General features: G+C 41.1%; 1 protein-coding gene across 4 annotated transcripts in view; it reads right to left on the minus strand.

Annotated features, from left to right (window-relative positions):
• The window catches only part of PPM1H (protein phosphatase, Mg2+/Mn2+ dependent 1H), a 264482-nt gene that overhangs the window by 126577 nt on the left and 122598 nt on the right, over window positions 1-15307 (minus strand). For all 4 annotated transcript variants that reach the window (XM_049693973.1, XM_049693972.1, XM_049693974.1 and 1 more), the window contains exon 4: window positions 7654-7766. In XM_049693973.1, the coding sequence (XP_049549930.1) occupies window positions 7654-7766 (113 nt within the window). The remainder of the gene's footprint in view (window positions 1-7653; window positions 7767-15307) is intronic.

The raw sequence follows: 15307 nt of genomic DNA on the forward strand, positions 1-15307 counted from the left end.
AGAAACACACCAAAACACACAGTAATCAAACTGACAAAAATTAAAGACAATGAAAAATTATTGAAAGCAACAAGGGAAAAACGACAAATAACACACAAGTGAACTCCCAGAAGGTTAACAGCTGATTTCTCACCAGAAACTCTACATGCCAGAAGGGAGTGGCATGACATATTTAAAGTGATGAAAGGGAAGAACCTACAACCAAGATTACTCTACCTGGCAAGGATCACATTCAGATTCGATGGAGAAATCAAAAGTTTACAGACAAGCAAAAGCTAAGAGAATTCAGCACCACCAAACCAGCTCTACAATAAATGCTAAAGGAACTTCTCTAAGTGGGAAACACAAGAGGAGAAAAAGATCTACAAAAACAAACCCATAACAATTAAGAAAATGGTAATAGGAACATACATATCGATAATTACCTTAAACATGAATGGATTAAATGCTCCAACCAAAGGACAATGGCTCGCCGAATACATACAAAAACAACACCAATATATGTGGTGTCTACAAGAGACCCAAATCAGACCTAGGGACACATACAGACTGAAAGTGAGAGGATGGAAAAAGATATTCCATGCAAATGGAAATCAAAAGAAAGCTGGAGTAGCAATACTCATATCAGATAAAATAGACTTTAAAATAAAGAATGTTACAAGAGACAAGGAAGGACACTACATAATGTTCAAGGGATCAATCCAAGAAGAAGATATAACAATTATAAATATATATGCACCCAATATAGGAGCACCTCAATACATAAGGCAACTGCTAACAGCTATAAAGGAGAAAATCAACAGTAACACAATAATAGTGGGGGACTTTAACACCTCCCTTACACCAATGGACAGATCATCAAAACAGAAAATTAATAAGGAAACACAAGCTTTAAATGACAAAACAGACCAGAAAGATTTAATTGATATTTATAGGACATTCCATCCAAAAACAGCAGATTACATTTTCTTCTCAAGTGTGCACGGAACATTCTCCAGGATAGATCACATCTTGGGTCACAAATCACGCCTCAGTAAATTTAAGAAAACTGAAATCATATCAAGTATCTTTTCTGACCGCAATGCAATGAGATTAGAAATCAATTACAGGGAAAAAAATGCAAAACACACAAACACATGGAGGCTAAACAATACATTACTAAATAACCAAGAGATCACTGAAGATTTCAAAGAGGAAATCAAAAAATACCTAGAGACAAATGACAATGAAAACACAATGATCCAAAACCTATGGGATGCAGCAAAAGCAGTGCTAAGAGGGAAGTTTATAGCAATACAATGTTACCTCAAGAAACAAGAAAACTCTCAAATAAACAATCTAACCTTACACCTAAAGGAACTAGAGAAAGAAGAACAAACAAAACCCAAAGTTAGCAGAAGGAAAGAAATCATAAAGATCAGAGCAGAAATAAATAAAATAGAAACAAAGAAAACAATAGCAAAGATCAATAAAACTAAAAGCTGGTTCTTTGAGAAGATAAACAAAATTGATAAATCATTACCTAGACTCATCAACAGAAGGAGGGAGAGGACTCAAATCAATAAAATTAGAAATGAAAATGGAGAACTTACAACAGACACCATAGAAATACAAAGCGTCCTAAGAGACTACTACAAGCAACTCTATGCCAATAAAATGGACAACCTGGAAGAAATGGAGAAATTCTTAGAAAGGTATAACCTTCCAAGAGTGAACCAGGAAGAAAGAGAAAATATGAACAGATCAATCACAAGTAATGAAACTGAAACTGTTATTAAAAATATTCCAACAAACAAAAGGCCAGGACCAGATAGCTTCACAGGTGAATTCTATAAAACATTTAGAGAGGAGCTAACACACATCTTCTCAAACTCTTCCAAAAAACTGCAGAGGAAGGAACACTCCCAAACTCATTCTATGAGGCCACCATCACCCTGATAGCAAAACCTGATAAAGATACTACAAAAAAAGAAAATTACAGACCAGTATCACTGATGAACATAGATGCAAAAATCCTCAACAAAATACTAGCCAACAGAATCCAACAACACATTAAAAGGATCATACACCATGATCAAGTGGGATTTATCCCAGGGATGCAAGGATTCTTCAATATACACAAATCAATCAATGTGATACACCATATTAACAAATTGAAGAATAAAAACTATACGATCATCTGAATAGATGCAGAAAAAGCTTTTGACAAAATTCAACACCAATTTACGATAAAAACTCTCCAGAAAGTGGGCACAGAGGGAACCTACCTCAACATAATAAAAGCTATATACGACAAACCCACAGCAAATATCATACTCAATGGTGAAAAACTGAAAGCATTTCCTCTAAGATCAGGAACAAGACAAAGATGTCCATTCTCGCCACTCTCATTCAACATAGTTTTGGAAGTCCTAGCCACAGTAGTCAAGAGAAGAAAAAGGAACACAAATTGGAAAAGAAGAAGTAAAACTGTGACTGTTTGCAGATGGCATGATACTATACATAGATAATCCTAAGATGCCACCAGAAATCTACTAGAGCTAATCAATGAATTTGGTAAAGTAGCAGGATACAAAATTAATGCACAGAAATCTCTTGCATTCCTATACAGTGATGATGAAAAATCTGAAAGAGAAATTAAGGAAACAACCCCATTTACCACTGCAACAAAAAGAATAAAATACCTAGGAATAAACCTACCTAGGGAGACAAAAGACCTGTATGTAGAAAACTGTAAGACACTGATGAAAGAAATTAAAGATGATACAAACAGATGGAGAGATATATCATGCTCTTGGATTGGAAGAATCAATACTGTGAAAATGACTATACCACCCAAAGCAATCTAAAGATTCAATGCAATCCCTATCAAATTACCAGTGGCCTTTTTTACAGAACTAGAAGAAAAAAATCTTAAAATTTGTATGGAGACACAAAAGACCCCGAATAGCCAAAGCAGTCTTGAGGGAAAAAAACGGAGCTGTAGGAATCAGACTCCCTGACTTCAGACTATACTACAAAGCTACAGTAATCAAGATAATGTGGTACTGGCACAAAAACAGAAATACAGATCAATGGAATAGGATAGAAAGCCCAGAGATAAGCCCACGCACCTATGGTCAACTAATCTATGACAAAGGAGGCGAGGATATACAATGAAGAAAGGATAGTCTCTTCAATAAGTGGTGCTGGGAAAACTGGACAGCTACATGCAAAAGAATGCAATTAGAACACTCCCTAACACCATACATAAAAATAAGCTCAAAATGGATTAGAGACCTAAATGTAAGACTGGACACTATAAAACTCTTAGAGGAAAACAAAGGAAGAACACTCTTTGACATAAATCACAGCAAGATCTTTTTTGGTCCACCTCCTAGAGTAATGGAAATGAAAACAAAAATAAACAAATGGGACCTAATGAAACTTAAAAGCTTTTGCAAAGCAAAGGAAACTACAAACAAGACGAAAAGACAACCCTCAGATGGGAGAAAATATTTGCAAACAAATCAACGGACAAAGAATTAATTTCCAAAATATATAAACAGTGCATGCAGCTCAACATTAAGAAAACAAACAACCAAATCCAAAAATGGGCAGAAGACCTAAATAGACATCTCTCCAACGAAGACATACAGATGGCCAAGAAGCACGTGAAAAGCTGCTCAACATCACTCATTATTAGAGAAATGCAAATCAAAACTACAATGAGGTAGCACCTCACACCAGTTAGAATGGGCATCATCAGAAAATCTACAAACAACAAATGCTGGAGAAGGTGTGGAGAAAAGGGAACCCTCTTGCACTGTTGGTGGGAATGTAAATTGATACAGCCACTACAGAGAACAGTATGGAGGTTCCTTAAAAAAACTAAAAACAGAATTACCATATGACCCAGCAATCCCACTACTAGACATATACCCAGAGAAAACCATAATTCAAAATGATACATGCACCCCAATGTTCATTGCTGCACTATTTATATTAGCCAGGCCATGCAAGCAACCTAAATGCCCATCGACAGATGAATGGATAAAGAAGATGTGGCACATATATACAAAGGAATATTACTCAGCCATAGAAAGGAATGAAATTGGGTCAGTTGTAGAGATGTGGGTGCATCTAGAGACTGTCATACAGAGTGAAGTAAGTTAGAAAGAGAAAAACAAGTATTGTATATTAACGCATATATGTGGAACCTAGAAAAATGGTACAGATGAACTGGTTTGCAGGGCAGAAATAGAGACACAGATGCAGAGGACAAACGTATGGACACCAAGTGGGGGGAAGTGGCGGGGGGTGGGGGGGATGAATTGGGAGATTGGGATTGACATATATACACTGATATGTATAAAATGGATAACTAATAAGAGCCTGCTGTATAAAACAATAAAAATTTAAAAACAAACAAAACTAGTTCCTGACCACAAGTAGTTTCCAAATCAAACCAGTGCAAAGGTTCTTTTTTCCTAAGTGTAAATAATTATGGGGTAGTGATCCTATGACAAAGATTTGCTTCACTCTCAAAACTGTCAAGATTTAAAGCAAACAGATGGGCAGCCAATATCTGAGAGTAAAGAAGAAAAATTAGCAATTAATCAGGGCTCTGTTGTCAGAATTCTCTGTTGGCTTGACCATTTGTTTAAACTGAGCCCTTGGATTCACGACTACTTGTCCATAAGTCATAATGGACCTACATTTACGTAGGTCTGATAAAAAGTCACTTAGCTGCTGTTTCTTGGGAAGAACTGAATATATTTGTAAACACAAACACCTATGTTATTAGTAATATAAACCAGGCAGTGATCCTACATAAGGTGATACCAAATATGTATTGTTTATACAAGAGCTGAAAATACACTAACTAATAAGCGTCCTACAAGTTTTTTGGACAGTGCATACAATACAAACTCATATTGCTCTTACGTTTCTACATGACATATGACCCATAAGTGAACAGCAAACCCAACCCGGCAGCCGTAAAACCCCAAATTCATATCTGGATACTGGGGCCAGAATACTACAAATGTAATTAAGCTGATTAGGTTCTAGAGATGCTGTTTTCTCATAAAATAATTTGTGTAGTTGGTGGGGAGGGGGGTGTGCTTTACAGCTTTAATAAGGACAAAAGCACCTGTTAAGCTTTTCAAATTAGGAATAGCATGTAAAACATCATACTTCTGTGGACACTTAGAAACACAGGAACTTCAGTTACTTGACAATTTCAAAAACTGACTCTAAGAAAGATAAAATAACCAAAAGACCAACCTTTAGAGCACCACTTTACTTTTCCCAAGTGTCACACCGCATAGTGACAATCTTTAGAATGCCAGAATGTTTAGAAATTAATATTTAGTCCAATATCACCATTTTTATAGATGAGGAAATCAAGATCTGGCCTAGGCACTGGCACTTAAAAGGGGGTGGGGTGGGACGCAAGGTCCTGAACAGGGCACTGAGCTTCTGGGAAGTAGGGCTGAAGCCCTGGCTGGCTGGGGAGGCAGCTCTGTCAGGGAGCTCAGAGCTTTGAAGGAAACTGTGCTCAAAAACGCGGACAGGGCGTTGGGGAGGAGCTGCTTCTCTGAAAGGCATAATCCAACATAAAGAGATTCTGGGCATGGAAGTTGGGTTACCTTCCGAGCCTGGGGTCCTCTGGTGAAAGATGCTTCCCTGGGACGAGGGGCGGGAACAAAGCACTCGGTCACCACCTTCATCACTGGAAGGGCCAGGGAAGCAAACTCTTTTCGAAAAACACGGAACCAGACATCAAGACTAAAGGTGAATATGAGTGCAAAAGCTGTATCATCGATTCGGTTTTACACAGAACAGAAAGGAATCATCCCGACTTGCACATCTGTCTCCAGCAAACTCAAGATCCAGAAGTGAACAAGGGCTCAGAGGCCGGCTCCTCAGTGTGTACCTCACAAGGCCCCGGGAGATGACGATTCCTATTTTCAAGATGCTCCAACCCTGGGGAGGGCACAAGGGGCAGCAGATGTGCTGGTGATTTTCCGCTTGCCCCCCACCCTGGAGATGCAATCTTGGCCTGTGTCTGTGCCCTGGCTGACCAACCTCTCTGACCCTCATTCCAGCCAGGCTCATCCAATGGGAGGCCCTGGTAGGAGAAAGCGGGATAGGAAGAAGGAGAAGTCGGAGTATTTCCTCCCATTCTCTCCTGTGGCCCCTGCCTAGGGGCCCTCATCTGTGGGCCCCCCCTCTCCTGGGCTTAGCTGTAGCATTTCCTCCCTGGACCCTGCAGGCCTAGGGGGCTTCAATGCCCTCCTGGTCTCAATGCTCCTAGCCGGTCCCCTTTCACTCCTTCATTCAGTTGATACATGTGAGTTGGAGTCTGTCTCCTGCCAGGACCACTAGGGAATAGAAGCCATGAAATAAACATGGCATCTTATACTCACTTCCACTTACTTGGAAAAATTTTATATTGAAACTGAGACAGCAGAACAGAAATCCACATAAACCTTAAAAATAAACAGACCTTCCAAAATCTTCAAACTCCAAATACTGCTGCGTTGGCAGGTCACAGTCCTTTGGTCTCCAGAATCTTTAGTGGCAAGACAGGGAGAGGATGCTTAACTAGGTTGACTGGAAACTCCCTCAGGCTCTCCTGCTCTCTGGAATTCACTGATTGCCTGAGGGAGTCAGGGAAGGGGAGGGTCCAACCTCAGGGGAGGGCTAGACCAAGCAGAGATGTTCAGAAGAGGCACGTGACCCAGAGGAAGAAGCTGGAGGAATGACAGCATCTTTAGACCACAGCCCGTGTAGGGAAATCACTCATCCTCTGAGGACATCACGATTAGAGTCCAGTACTTTGACTGCTTTCAGAATAGAGTCGGCCTTTGGCAAAAAGTCCTGCTAGAAGGCCAACATATTTTGTTACTCAAGGGGCGGAGAAATGTATAATCCATATTACAACACTTTTCACAAAGTCTGTGAAAATTAATTTAATATCGACTAAATAACAGATGTGGCCATACCGAAAGTGAGCACATATCAGTCATTTAAAAGAAGATTAAAACACAAGTCTATCTGATTTCTGGTAATACTGGATAAGGTAAGGGTTAACCACCATCTCTTGCCCCAAATTCCTCTCAGTTGAACCCAGAAGAGAGGAAAATGCAGGCTGTAGGGGCACATGCATAAAAGGAGACACTCCTGGGCTTCTGGGAGGGGACACAGGGCAAAGTTACCGAGTAGAAAACGAACTAGCTGGGGAGTCCTCCCCAGGCCCCTCCAAACACCCATTTCATTCAAATCCCTTTCCTCCCTCCTCGTCTCTCTCAAATATTATGTCCCTGCTAATAAGCTTTCATCGAAAATCAGGTTCTGAAGTCAAAAAACATTTGGACACTACTGGTTTAGGTTAAACACAAGTGTGTATATATATATATATATATATATATATATATGTGAACTGCTACTACAGACAAGTAAGGAGAAGACCACCCACATCTTTTAATACCTTCCTGATGAGTCTTCTTAAATGCACTCTTATCCAGATATAGAAGGCTTATCTTTCTCAATATCTAATCCCAAGCAGGATTATTTTATTTCTAAGCATTTAACTTTTTTAAAAAGATTAAAAAATTAAAGGAAGGCATTGAACTTTAGGAAGAACCAGAGGGCTAATCTGCTTACCTGCTGTCCCCAGCATTTGCTACGTACAGCTTCCCCAAAAGGCAAATCACGATGAGGGCTGTGCAACCACCAGATATACTGTATGAACTCCTCTCTCGTTCGATTTGTAGGTCCTGGAGAAGAAGACAAAGTTATTACTGGACTGTACAGGAACAAAGACTGTCTTAGCCTTGCTCCCTCGACACAGCCCTAAGATCTGAGTACGACTCGAAGAAGGGACAAGAAAATCTTTAGTACTGGCTTTCTATCAACTGACAAGCATTTCTGGAGAGGACACTGGTATAAAACGGTCGCCTACCAGACCATCTGCGGACCAGAGACAGGAAACAAGGGAAGGCAAACAGATATAATCAGACAAAAATGAGAAGAATTAAACCAATTGTATTTAATACATATCATGGCTTACGGAAAATTCAGTCTTTGTATGGACAGCCTGAGCTGCTGTGGAAAACAGATGAGAGGCTAATAATGTCGAGTGCTTGGACCTGATCAATGTTTTTAACCCCAAAGTCTCCAATAAATTAATTCCTTTACAGCTAGACGAGACAGGTGACTTGAAGGACTGTGTCCTCAATTCAACTTGGGCAGGAGTCCACCCCCGTCTTACTGATCAAAGATAGAAGCTTCTGAACTCTGAACTAACGTCCTCTTCCCAAGGCCACTAATTCACAAGAGGGACACACGCATAGTATCAGCCAGCTGTCACTGAGCACTTCCTCTATATCAGGCAGTGCGAGAAGCACTTTACATATAGAATCGCATCTCATCCTCACAACTGTAACATTCACCTCACTGTTCAGATGCAGACAAGTGGGGAACTTGCCCACATTTACCCCACTGGAGTTTGGATTCCAATCGGGTTCTCCTCCTCTAAAGCCTAGTATTTATTACCTGCCACCTAATGAGGTCTCCCCAAGGAAATTAAAAATAGAACCACATTCCTATGGACAGAGATGCATCATCCTCCAGACAGATGTCTTTGTGAAACGCTGTGTCAGTGACAGAAGCCAGGGTTCCTCGACCTCAGGAAAATGAGAGTCGTTAGGAAAATAAACCGAATGCTGGCCAAAATAATGGCAAATGTTCTCATCGCCATCTATTGTTGGGGCCAAGGAAGAAAGGACGAGGGTGGGGTACAGAAGAGCAGGAAACGGTGCTCTGGCTGATTCTGAGGCTGCTGTCGGCTGACCCAGGGCCCGTTTGTGATGCTTAGAAACCCACAGAATTAGAACTCAGCTGCTTCAGCCAGCCTCCTGATGGGAAGCGGAGATAATTCAGTAATCCAGCATTTATCGGCAGCTGCCGTGCTCCAGAGGCCAGAGGCGGTAACACAAAGTCAGAGAAATCACCAAGGAGAAGCTGGAAACAGGAGAAGAGCCCGAGCTTTGAAAACAGATTAAGAACACAGTATTGGTCAAAATGTAAGGAGGGGAAAAGTACGAAGACAAGACCTGGGAGAAACTAACATACTGGGAATGAACTGAGTAAAGGTTAAGGGCCGGTGGAGGCGGGCGGGGTGGGGGGGGGAAGCTGAGGAACCATCGGGAGGGGTAAGAATGAGTGTACTATATGGGACGTGATGGTTTAGAAGCAGGTGAAGAAGAATTCCAAAAAGGGGTTGAGTGAATGACAACATCAAGTGCTGCAGACAGGTCAAGCACGAGGACCACCCCCAAAGACCACACTGAATTTTAAAAATTTATGTACAATCTCTGTATAAATTAGCTTAAAGGGGCTGTCATGAGGATTAAATTAGACGGCGTAGATGAGGGGCTTCGGAGACCAGCTAGCTTCTCCCCACAGCCTGGATCCCATGACTGAGAGCAGAGACCTTTCTCGCTCAGTGCTAGATCCTCAACACCCATGTTGGGCCAAGTAAAACGTAATTTAATAAATATCTATTCAATGGGCAAATAAAGAAATACATGATAAAACGCCTGGGTTTCCAATTATCTCCCCACCATTTTACCTCTGCCTTAACACGAGACATGTGTCCCACCATTCATAAGTGAAAAGCTTACCACATGCATAAACACTCACTGATATAATAATTAAGCAGGAACCCAGGCTTCTAATAACACGCAGTCAATTGACAGGAATGAATGAATGGTTCTTAGAACCCAAGCAGGGATGGCAGGAGGCTGGAGGGTGACACGGGAGGAGGGACACACGTCAGCAGGGAAAGACCGTCACAAGAAAATGAAAGACGGGAAAGAAAACATCAAGACGTCAGAAGTTCCGTCTGTTGAACCTCCAAACAGTGCATCAAAACAGAACCAACAACCCTATTCACAAAGGAGTTTGCGGGTAGGTTTATGCAATTTTTTTGCATTTAAATAAATAAAATAAAGTTGATATTATGATAGATATATATTTCATCAAATTAATATAGAAACTGGTATATAAAGCCCACACTCCATACTAACATTTTTAATACACTGGAAAGAACTGCTCTAGCTACAGAAACTATCCTTTCACATCCAGAATCACTATTTGTTTGAATACCTAAAGTCTGAATGAAAGGCAGTTTTGAGTAAAAATCCTTTAAGCACCCAAACTGCTTACGGACTGGAGTGTGAATGATGCTTGACAGACTTAAACCATTGGTGCGATCCAAAAAGTAGAGTCCACGTGAAAGAGCCGCCCACGTCAAAGAATTCCTCTGGGACTCAGACAAACAAGTTTATTCTGCATTGTAGGTGTCTTACTTATCATGGTTTACATCACCAGAAAATGATTATAAAATTATTTCATCTTTTAAAAAAATATCAAGATAGAGTGTTTGACACTAAGATTTTTCTGCTACAGCAGAGTTCACATTTGCCTTTCATTTAGGGGGAAACATTCCAGTTAGCTGGCCCATTGAATGCCTTGTTATGACATTAATAGCGTGAGTCAGTATTTTTTTCTAATTGATTTCATCATTTCTTTCATCTTTTCCTACCTTCCCTCTGCAGTTCCCCCAGCATAAGGAATGCAAATTTGGCAACATTTCCACATAAACAGTGGACCAAAGTCTAGCTATTTTTTATACAAGAAACTTCGCTAACAGACTCATGCTTTCATCACCTCCCGCCTCTGCGTGCTAATAGACATATGCGTGTGCGCTCAGACGCACACTTTAATTACATGTGTGCTCTCTGGGATCACGGTGAAAGGATTTGAAAGATGTGTTTCCACAGACTTCATCCGCCCTGTAGGATTCACTGACATGAAAATACGCTCTTTTATTTCTTCTTCTAAAACTGGGTGTAACTAGAACATATTCTAAAAATAATTGCTTCCCCCTCCCCTCCCTAGAAGACAAAATAGCACATTTTTTTTCCTACACCACCTACTCCTCTTTAAAAGATGCTTCACAAAATCTTAGTACTAAAAGGAACATTAAAGGACCATCTGGGTGGTCCTTCTACTACCAGATCAAACATGATAAATGAAGTCAATAAAGATATATTTACTGTTGAATTAACTACCTAATTTCTTCAAACTCTTAACTTTTCCAGTTAGCTTAAGCGTCTCACACTCTACATTTAAAAAAAAAATTTAAAAATGTATCCCTCAAGAAGTTTGGGTACTTTTTTCAAAAGATTAAGGAAATCATGAAAAACTGCCCACCGCTTGCGCTAAACAAAGACCGATTTGGAATATCTCCCCCATTTTAGCTGCCATGAACCTCAAGACATAAGTCTAGAATAAATTACCAGCAAAACACATGCACATACTATCATTCCTTTTCCAGTATGATCTAAAAGGATCAACTTAAGTGACTCAGAAGATTCCATTAACAAGATAATTGATTTATCTGTTCAATCAAGAGTCCCTCTCAAGGCTGCTTTCTACCTAGCAGGACTGATTTATCCTGTGTTGCATCTGTCTAAATATTACATTTAAGCAAGGATTATCTCTAAATCAAAGAATGGATCCAATTTTTAAGACTTGGGATTGTATTTTGCTCCTTTTTGTTGCAAGGAAGAATGAGAGCAGTGAAGGGAAAAAAGAATGTGTGTGAAAGGAGACTAATTCAGCAGGAAAGAATTGCAAGAAAGAAAATATATTTTTCGGGACCACTGTAATTTGGTTCTAAAGTCCCACAGATGACGCAGCTCCAGGATCATTGTTTGTTTCCTACCAATTTCAGGTCGCAAAAGGAAAGCAATATCAAACACCAGAAGGCAGCGAGTGTTGGGTGGTTTCAATAGGACCTGGCACCTCCCCCTAGCTGGGTTAAAACATGGTTATGAGCACACTGCTAATAGCGTCAGTCACAAATAATAAGATTCTGCATGGTTTTAGTATCTGGGCCTGATTTCGGTTTATTCTGAGAAGCCAATCTGTCAGCCAGGCAATGGGGAAGGGACAAACCAGCACTGCCTAATATCGCCACCTGCTGGCTGTTGGTGGAATCACATGCTCATTCCTTCTCGGAAGAACTTCCTGTTCTACTAAAAACAAAGACAAAACAAAAACAAAAAGCCTCTAGCTTAAATACAGACAGACCAACAGGTCCACTTACCATTACTATTCTAATTCTCAAAACCATTAAAATTTATAAACTATAAATTAGCTTTGCATTCGTCCTTTTTCACCATCGTGTCACCATATGGTTTTTACCGACAAAGCCAAGCTGAGTGGTATTTCCAACCATTTACTCAGTGACAGTAAGATGTATGCTAGTTTCACAAGTTAAAATGTTGCCATTTTTCTCCCTTCATAACAATCAAACCTCCAAAACATTCTTCACTGTAGCGAGGAATCTATACCCACACTGAAAAGGAAATAGGACAGAATTTTGAGATCCTCCTGCCTGTGTCTATAACTCAATTCCTGTAGTTAAAAAAGGTCATCACTGCTGACTTGCTTCTGATTCCTAGGAGGGCAAAGGTCTCCTGCAACTATACCAACAATGGAAGTGACTTCTTACATGACTCCCCTGTTTTTGGAGGGTATGGAAGTAGGAAGGAGACTGACATCAGGACTTAGAAGACATTTATCTTCTTCGTATCTGTCATCTTGAGCCAAGCAACCACCTAAACGTAATAGGTGACAAAACTTAGCTGCAGAAGTAGGCATTGTTACAAAGTGTAGTTGGGAAGCAGAAATGAAGTCAGTCAGAAAGTTCCTGAGATCCTGGTCCTCTTGGAAGCGAGGGTTCATTTTCCACGGTGGACACAGGAGGAGCTGGCCACGCAGCCTTCACTCCGAAGGGAGATCCAAGATGAGATACAATAGGGGACCACAGGGCAGACCCACTTCTGCCAGCATGGATCAGAGGCCCGTGGTCAGAGGTCACCTCCTCACAAGCCACGTACTGTGCCAGACAACCCCAGGATCAAAGAGAAGAGGAAAAACAGTGCCTTCAAAGAGGCTTACAGTATTTGATGAAACTTACCATCTCCTCTGGTCCACAGCGTTTCCCCCCCCACTTCTGTTAGTCTTTATTTTTTGATGGGTACCTACTTTTTCCTAGAAATAGGTACTATTTATTCTGGTCTGGTGTTTCTGAATCTTTTTATCCAATTTTCTCTTTCAGATAGATATGAACATTTCACTTAATGTCACTCAGAACATTAAAACAAATGAGATACTATCTATCTCTGTGTTCGTATAATGTGACGACAAGTACCCCCAAATACAAAATCCAATGTTTTCCTTCTAGACCCCCATGGTGTCTACAAGAATGCTGGTTATAAAATATAAGCAACTGAGGGCTTCCCTGGTGGCGCAGTGGTTGAGAGTCCGCCTGCCGATGCAGGGGACACGGGCTCGTGCCCCGGTCCAGGAAGATCCCACATGCCGCGAAGCGGCTGTGCCCGTGAGCCATGGCCGCTGAGCCTGTGCGTCCGGAGCCTGTGCTCCGCAGCGGGAGAGGCCACAACAGTGAGAGGCCCGCATACCGCAAAAAAAAAAAAAAAAAAATATATATATATATATATATATATATATAAAAGTAATTGAGAAGGGCACTGGTGGGAGGTGGGGAGAGAGGAATGACCTCTGATTCTACTTTGCTGAACTGTCATAAATAAGGCAAAACCCCAAACAAAAGGCAAGCTTTGCCTTTAAAGATATTACGTTACATTCTGAATCTCAGGAGGGATAGCTGCAAATATGTTATCAGTGTGGCAAATTTGAGGCTTAGATGCTAGGCATGGGGAATTTTTAGGGATTGAAAGTGCAGGAGAAAGCAAGAGAGCCACAAAGCTGAAATGACTGAATCTTATTCAATATTGAGTTTTCCTATTACAGGGGATCAGAATGGCATAAAACCTGCAATACCTAAAGAACACCTAGAAAGTTAGAAAGTAGCTGGCTGTTGTGAGGAAAAAAATTAAGAATGGCCGGGAGATTCCAAACCTGCTCCCCTCGGAAAGGTCTAAAGGAGGAACCACCAAGGTCAGGCCAACAGAATAAGGAAATCAGCTGTGTGTTGAGCATTTCAAACCACAGTTTACCTTTAAACGCTGACTCTCAAAACCTAATAGCGAGAAAGGGTGGAAAGAAAAAGTATTTTTTATGAGTTGACAATGGCCTTCCGTAGTATGCTGTATAATTTCTCTGTTGTAAGTCCTGAAGCTCAACCCAAGCTATTTAATGGCTAAGTCAGGCACTTTTCTGTGACGCTGGAGTAGATTTTTCCTGAAGTCCCTGATGAAGCAAAGAAAAAAACTAGAGCATCTCTGTAATTAGGGTAAACATATGACATCATCCAGACAGGGACACTTTTGAGAGTAAAAGGGGACAGTATTAATAACTATTCTGGGCCAACAGGCATCAGCTGGCTCAGTCCCCAGCCGTGCAGGAGGCAGGGCCACACTGCCAAGAACCAGGAGAACCAAGGAATGATGAGTATTCTCCCTTAATAAGTCCAAGCACATGGTGCAAAGCCCAGGTAGCAGGCACGCTGGGGGCTAGACAGACAATCTGGGAAAAACGTTAAGTGTGAAGAAGAAGCTATAGGGTGGGGTGGATTAGAAAACAACAGAATGGCTTACGGCCCAAAATCCATATTACGGCACAGCAAGTCATCCACAGGCTGGTTACAGATGGCCTCTCCAAGTCCCCTTACAGCACCCCTGCCCTTGAAATCTGCATCTAACCATGGTGGACGTCAGCTCGCTGCCTTCGGCCCATCTGGGTTCTCTCCGTGATGTGGGTCTTCACACAAACGGCTGTCTCTGCCCAGAGCACTCTCCCAGCTCCCACGTTCTGTCTGCTTTCTCCCGACTCTCTGACAGCACTGCTTCTCCAGGGAACCCTACTTCATCTCTTTATCAGATTCCTACCTACTCTGCATTTCTTCTCTCGAGGCCCTTCCCATTTATAGTTTATCTGTTTAATATCTGTCTTTGCCTAATTTCTTCCATGCTAGCCCTGGCTTAGAGTTAGTTCTCAACCAATATTTATGGATTGAATGAATTACACAGGAAAGCGATGTGATCTTTTCGCTGGCAACCAAGTGTCCAAGAAAGATTTCTGGTAATGAATCAGCTAGTGAAAAGTTATTAAAAATTGAAAAAACAAGAATGGGGCTCTTTACTAAGTATGTTTCTGAATGAGCCTCTCAAGTACAGTAGGTGCTAGGAAACCTGCACCATTAACGGGCAGAAACAGTCTGAGATCGCTGTGGAGGCTTGACTCAATGTGACATTGGCCT

This window comes from Orcinus orca, chromosome 11 (assembly GCF_937001465.1).
Source record: "Orcinus orca chromosome 11, mOrcOrc1.1, whole genome shotgun sequence".
Lineage (NCBI taxonomy): Eukaryota > Metazoa > Chordata > Mammalia > Artiodactyla > Delphinidae > Orcinus > Orcinus orca.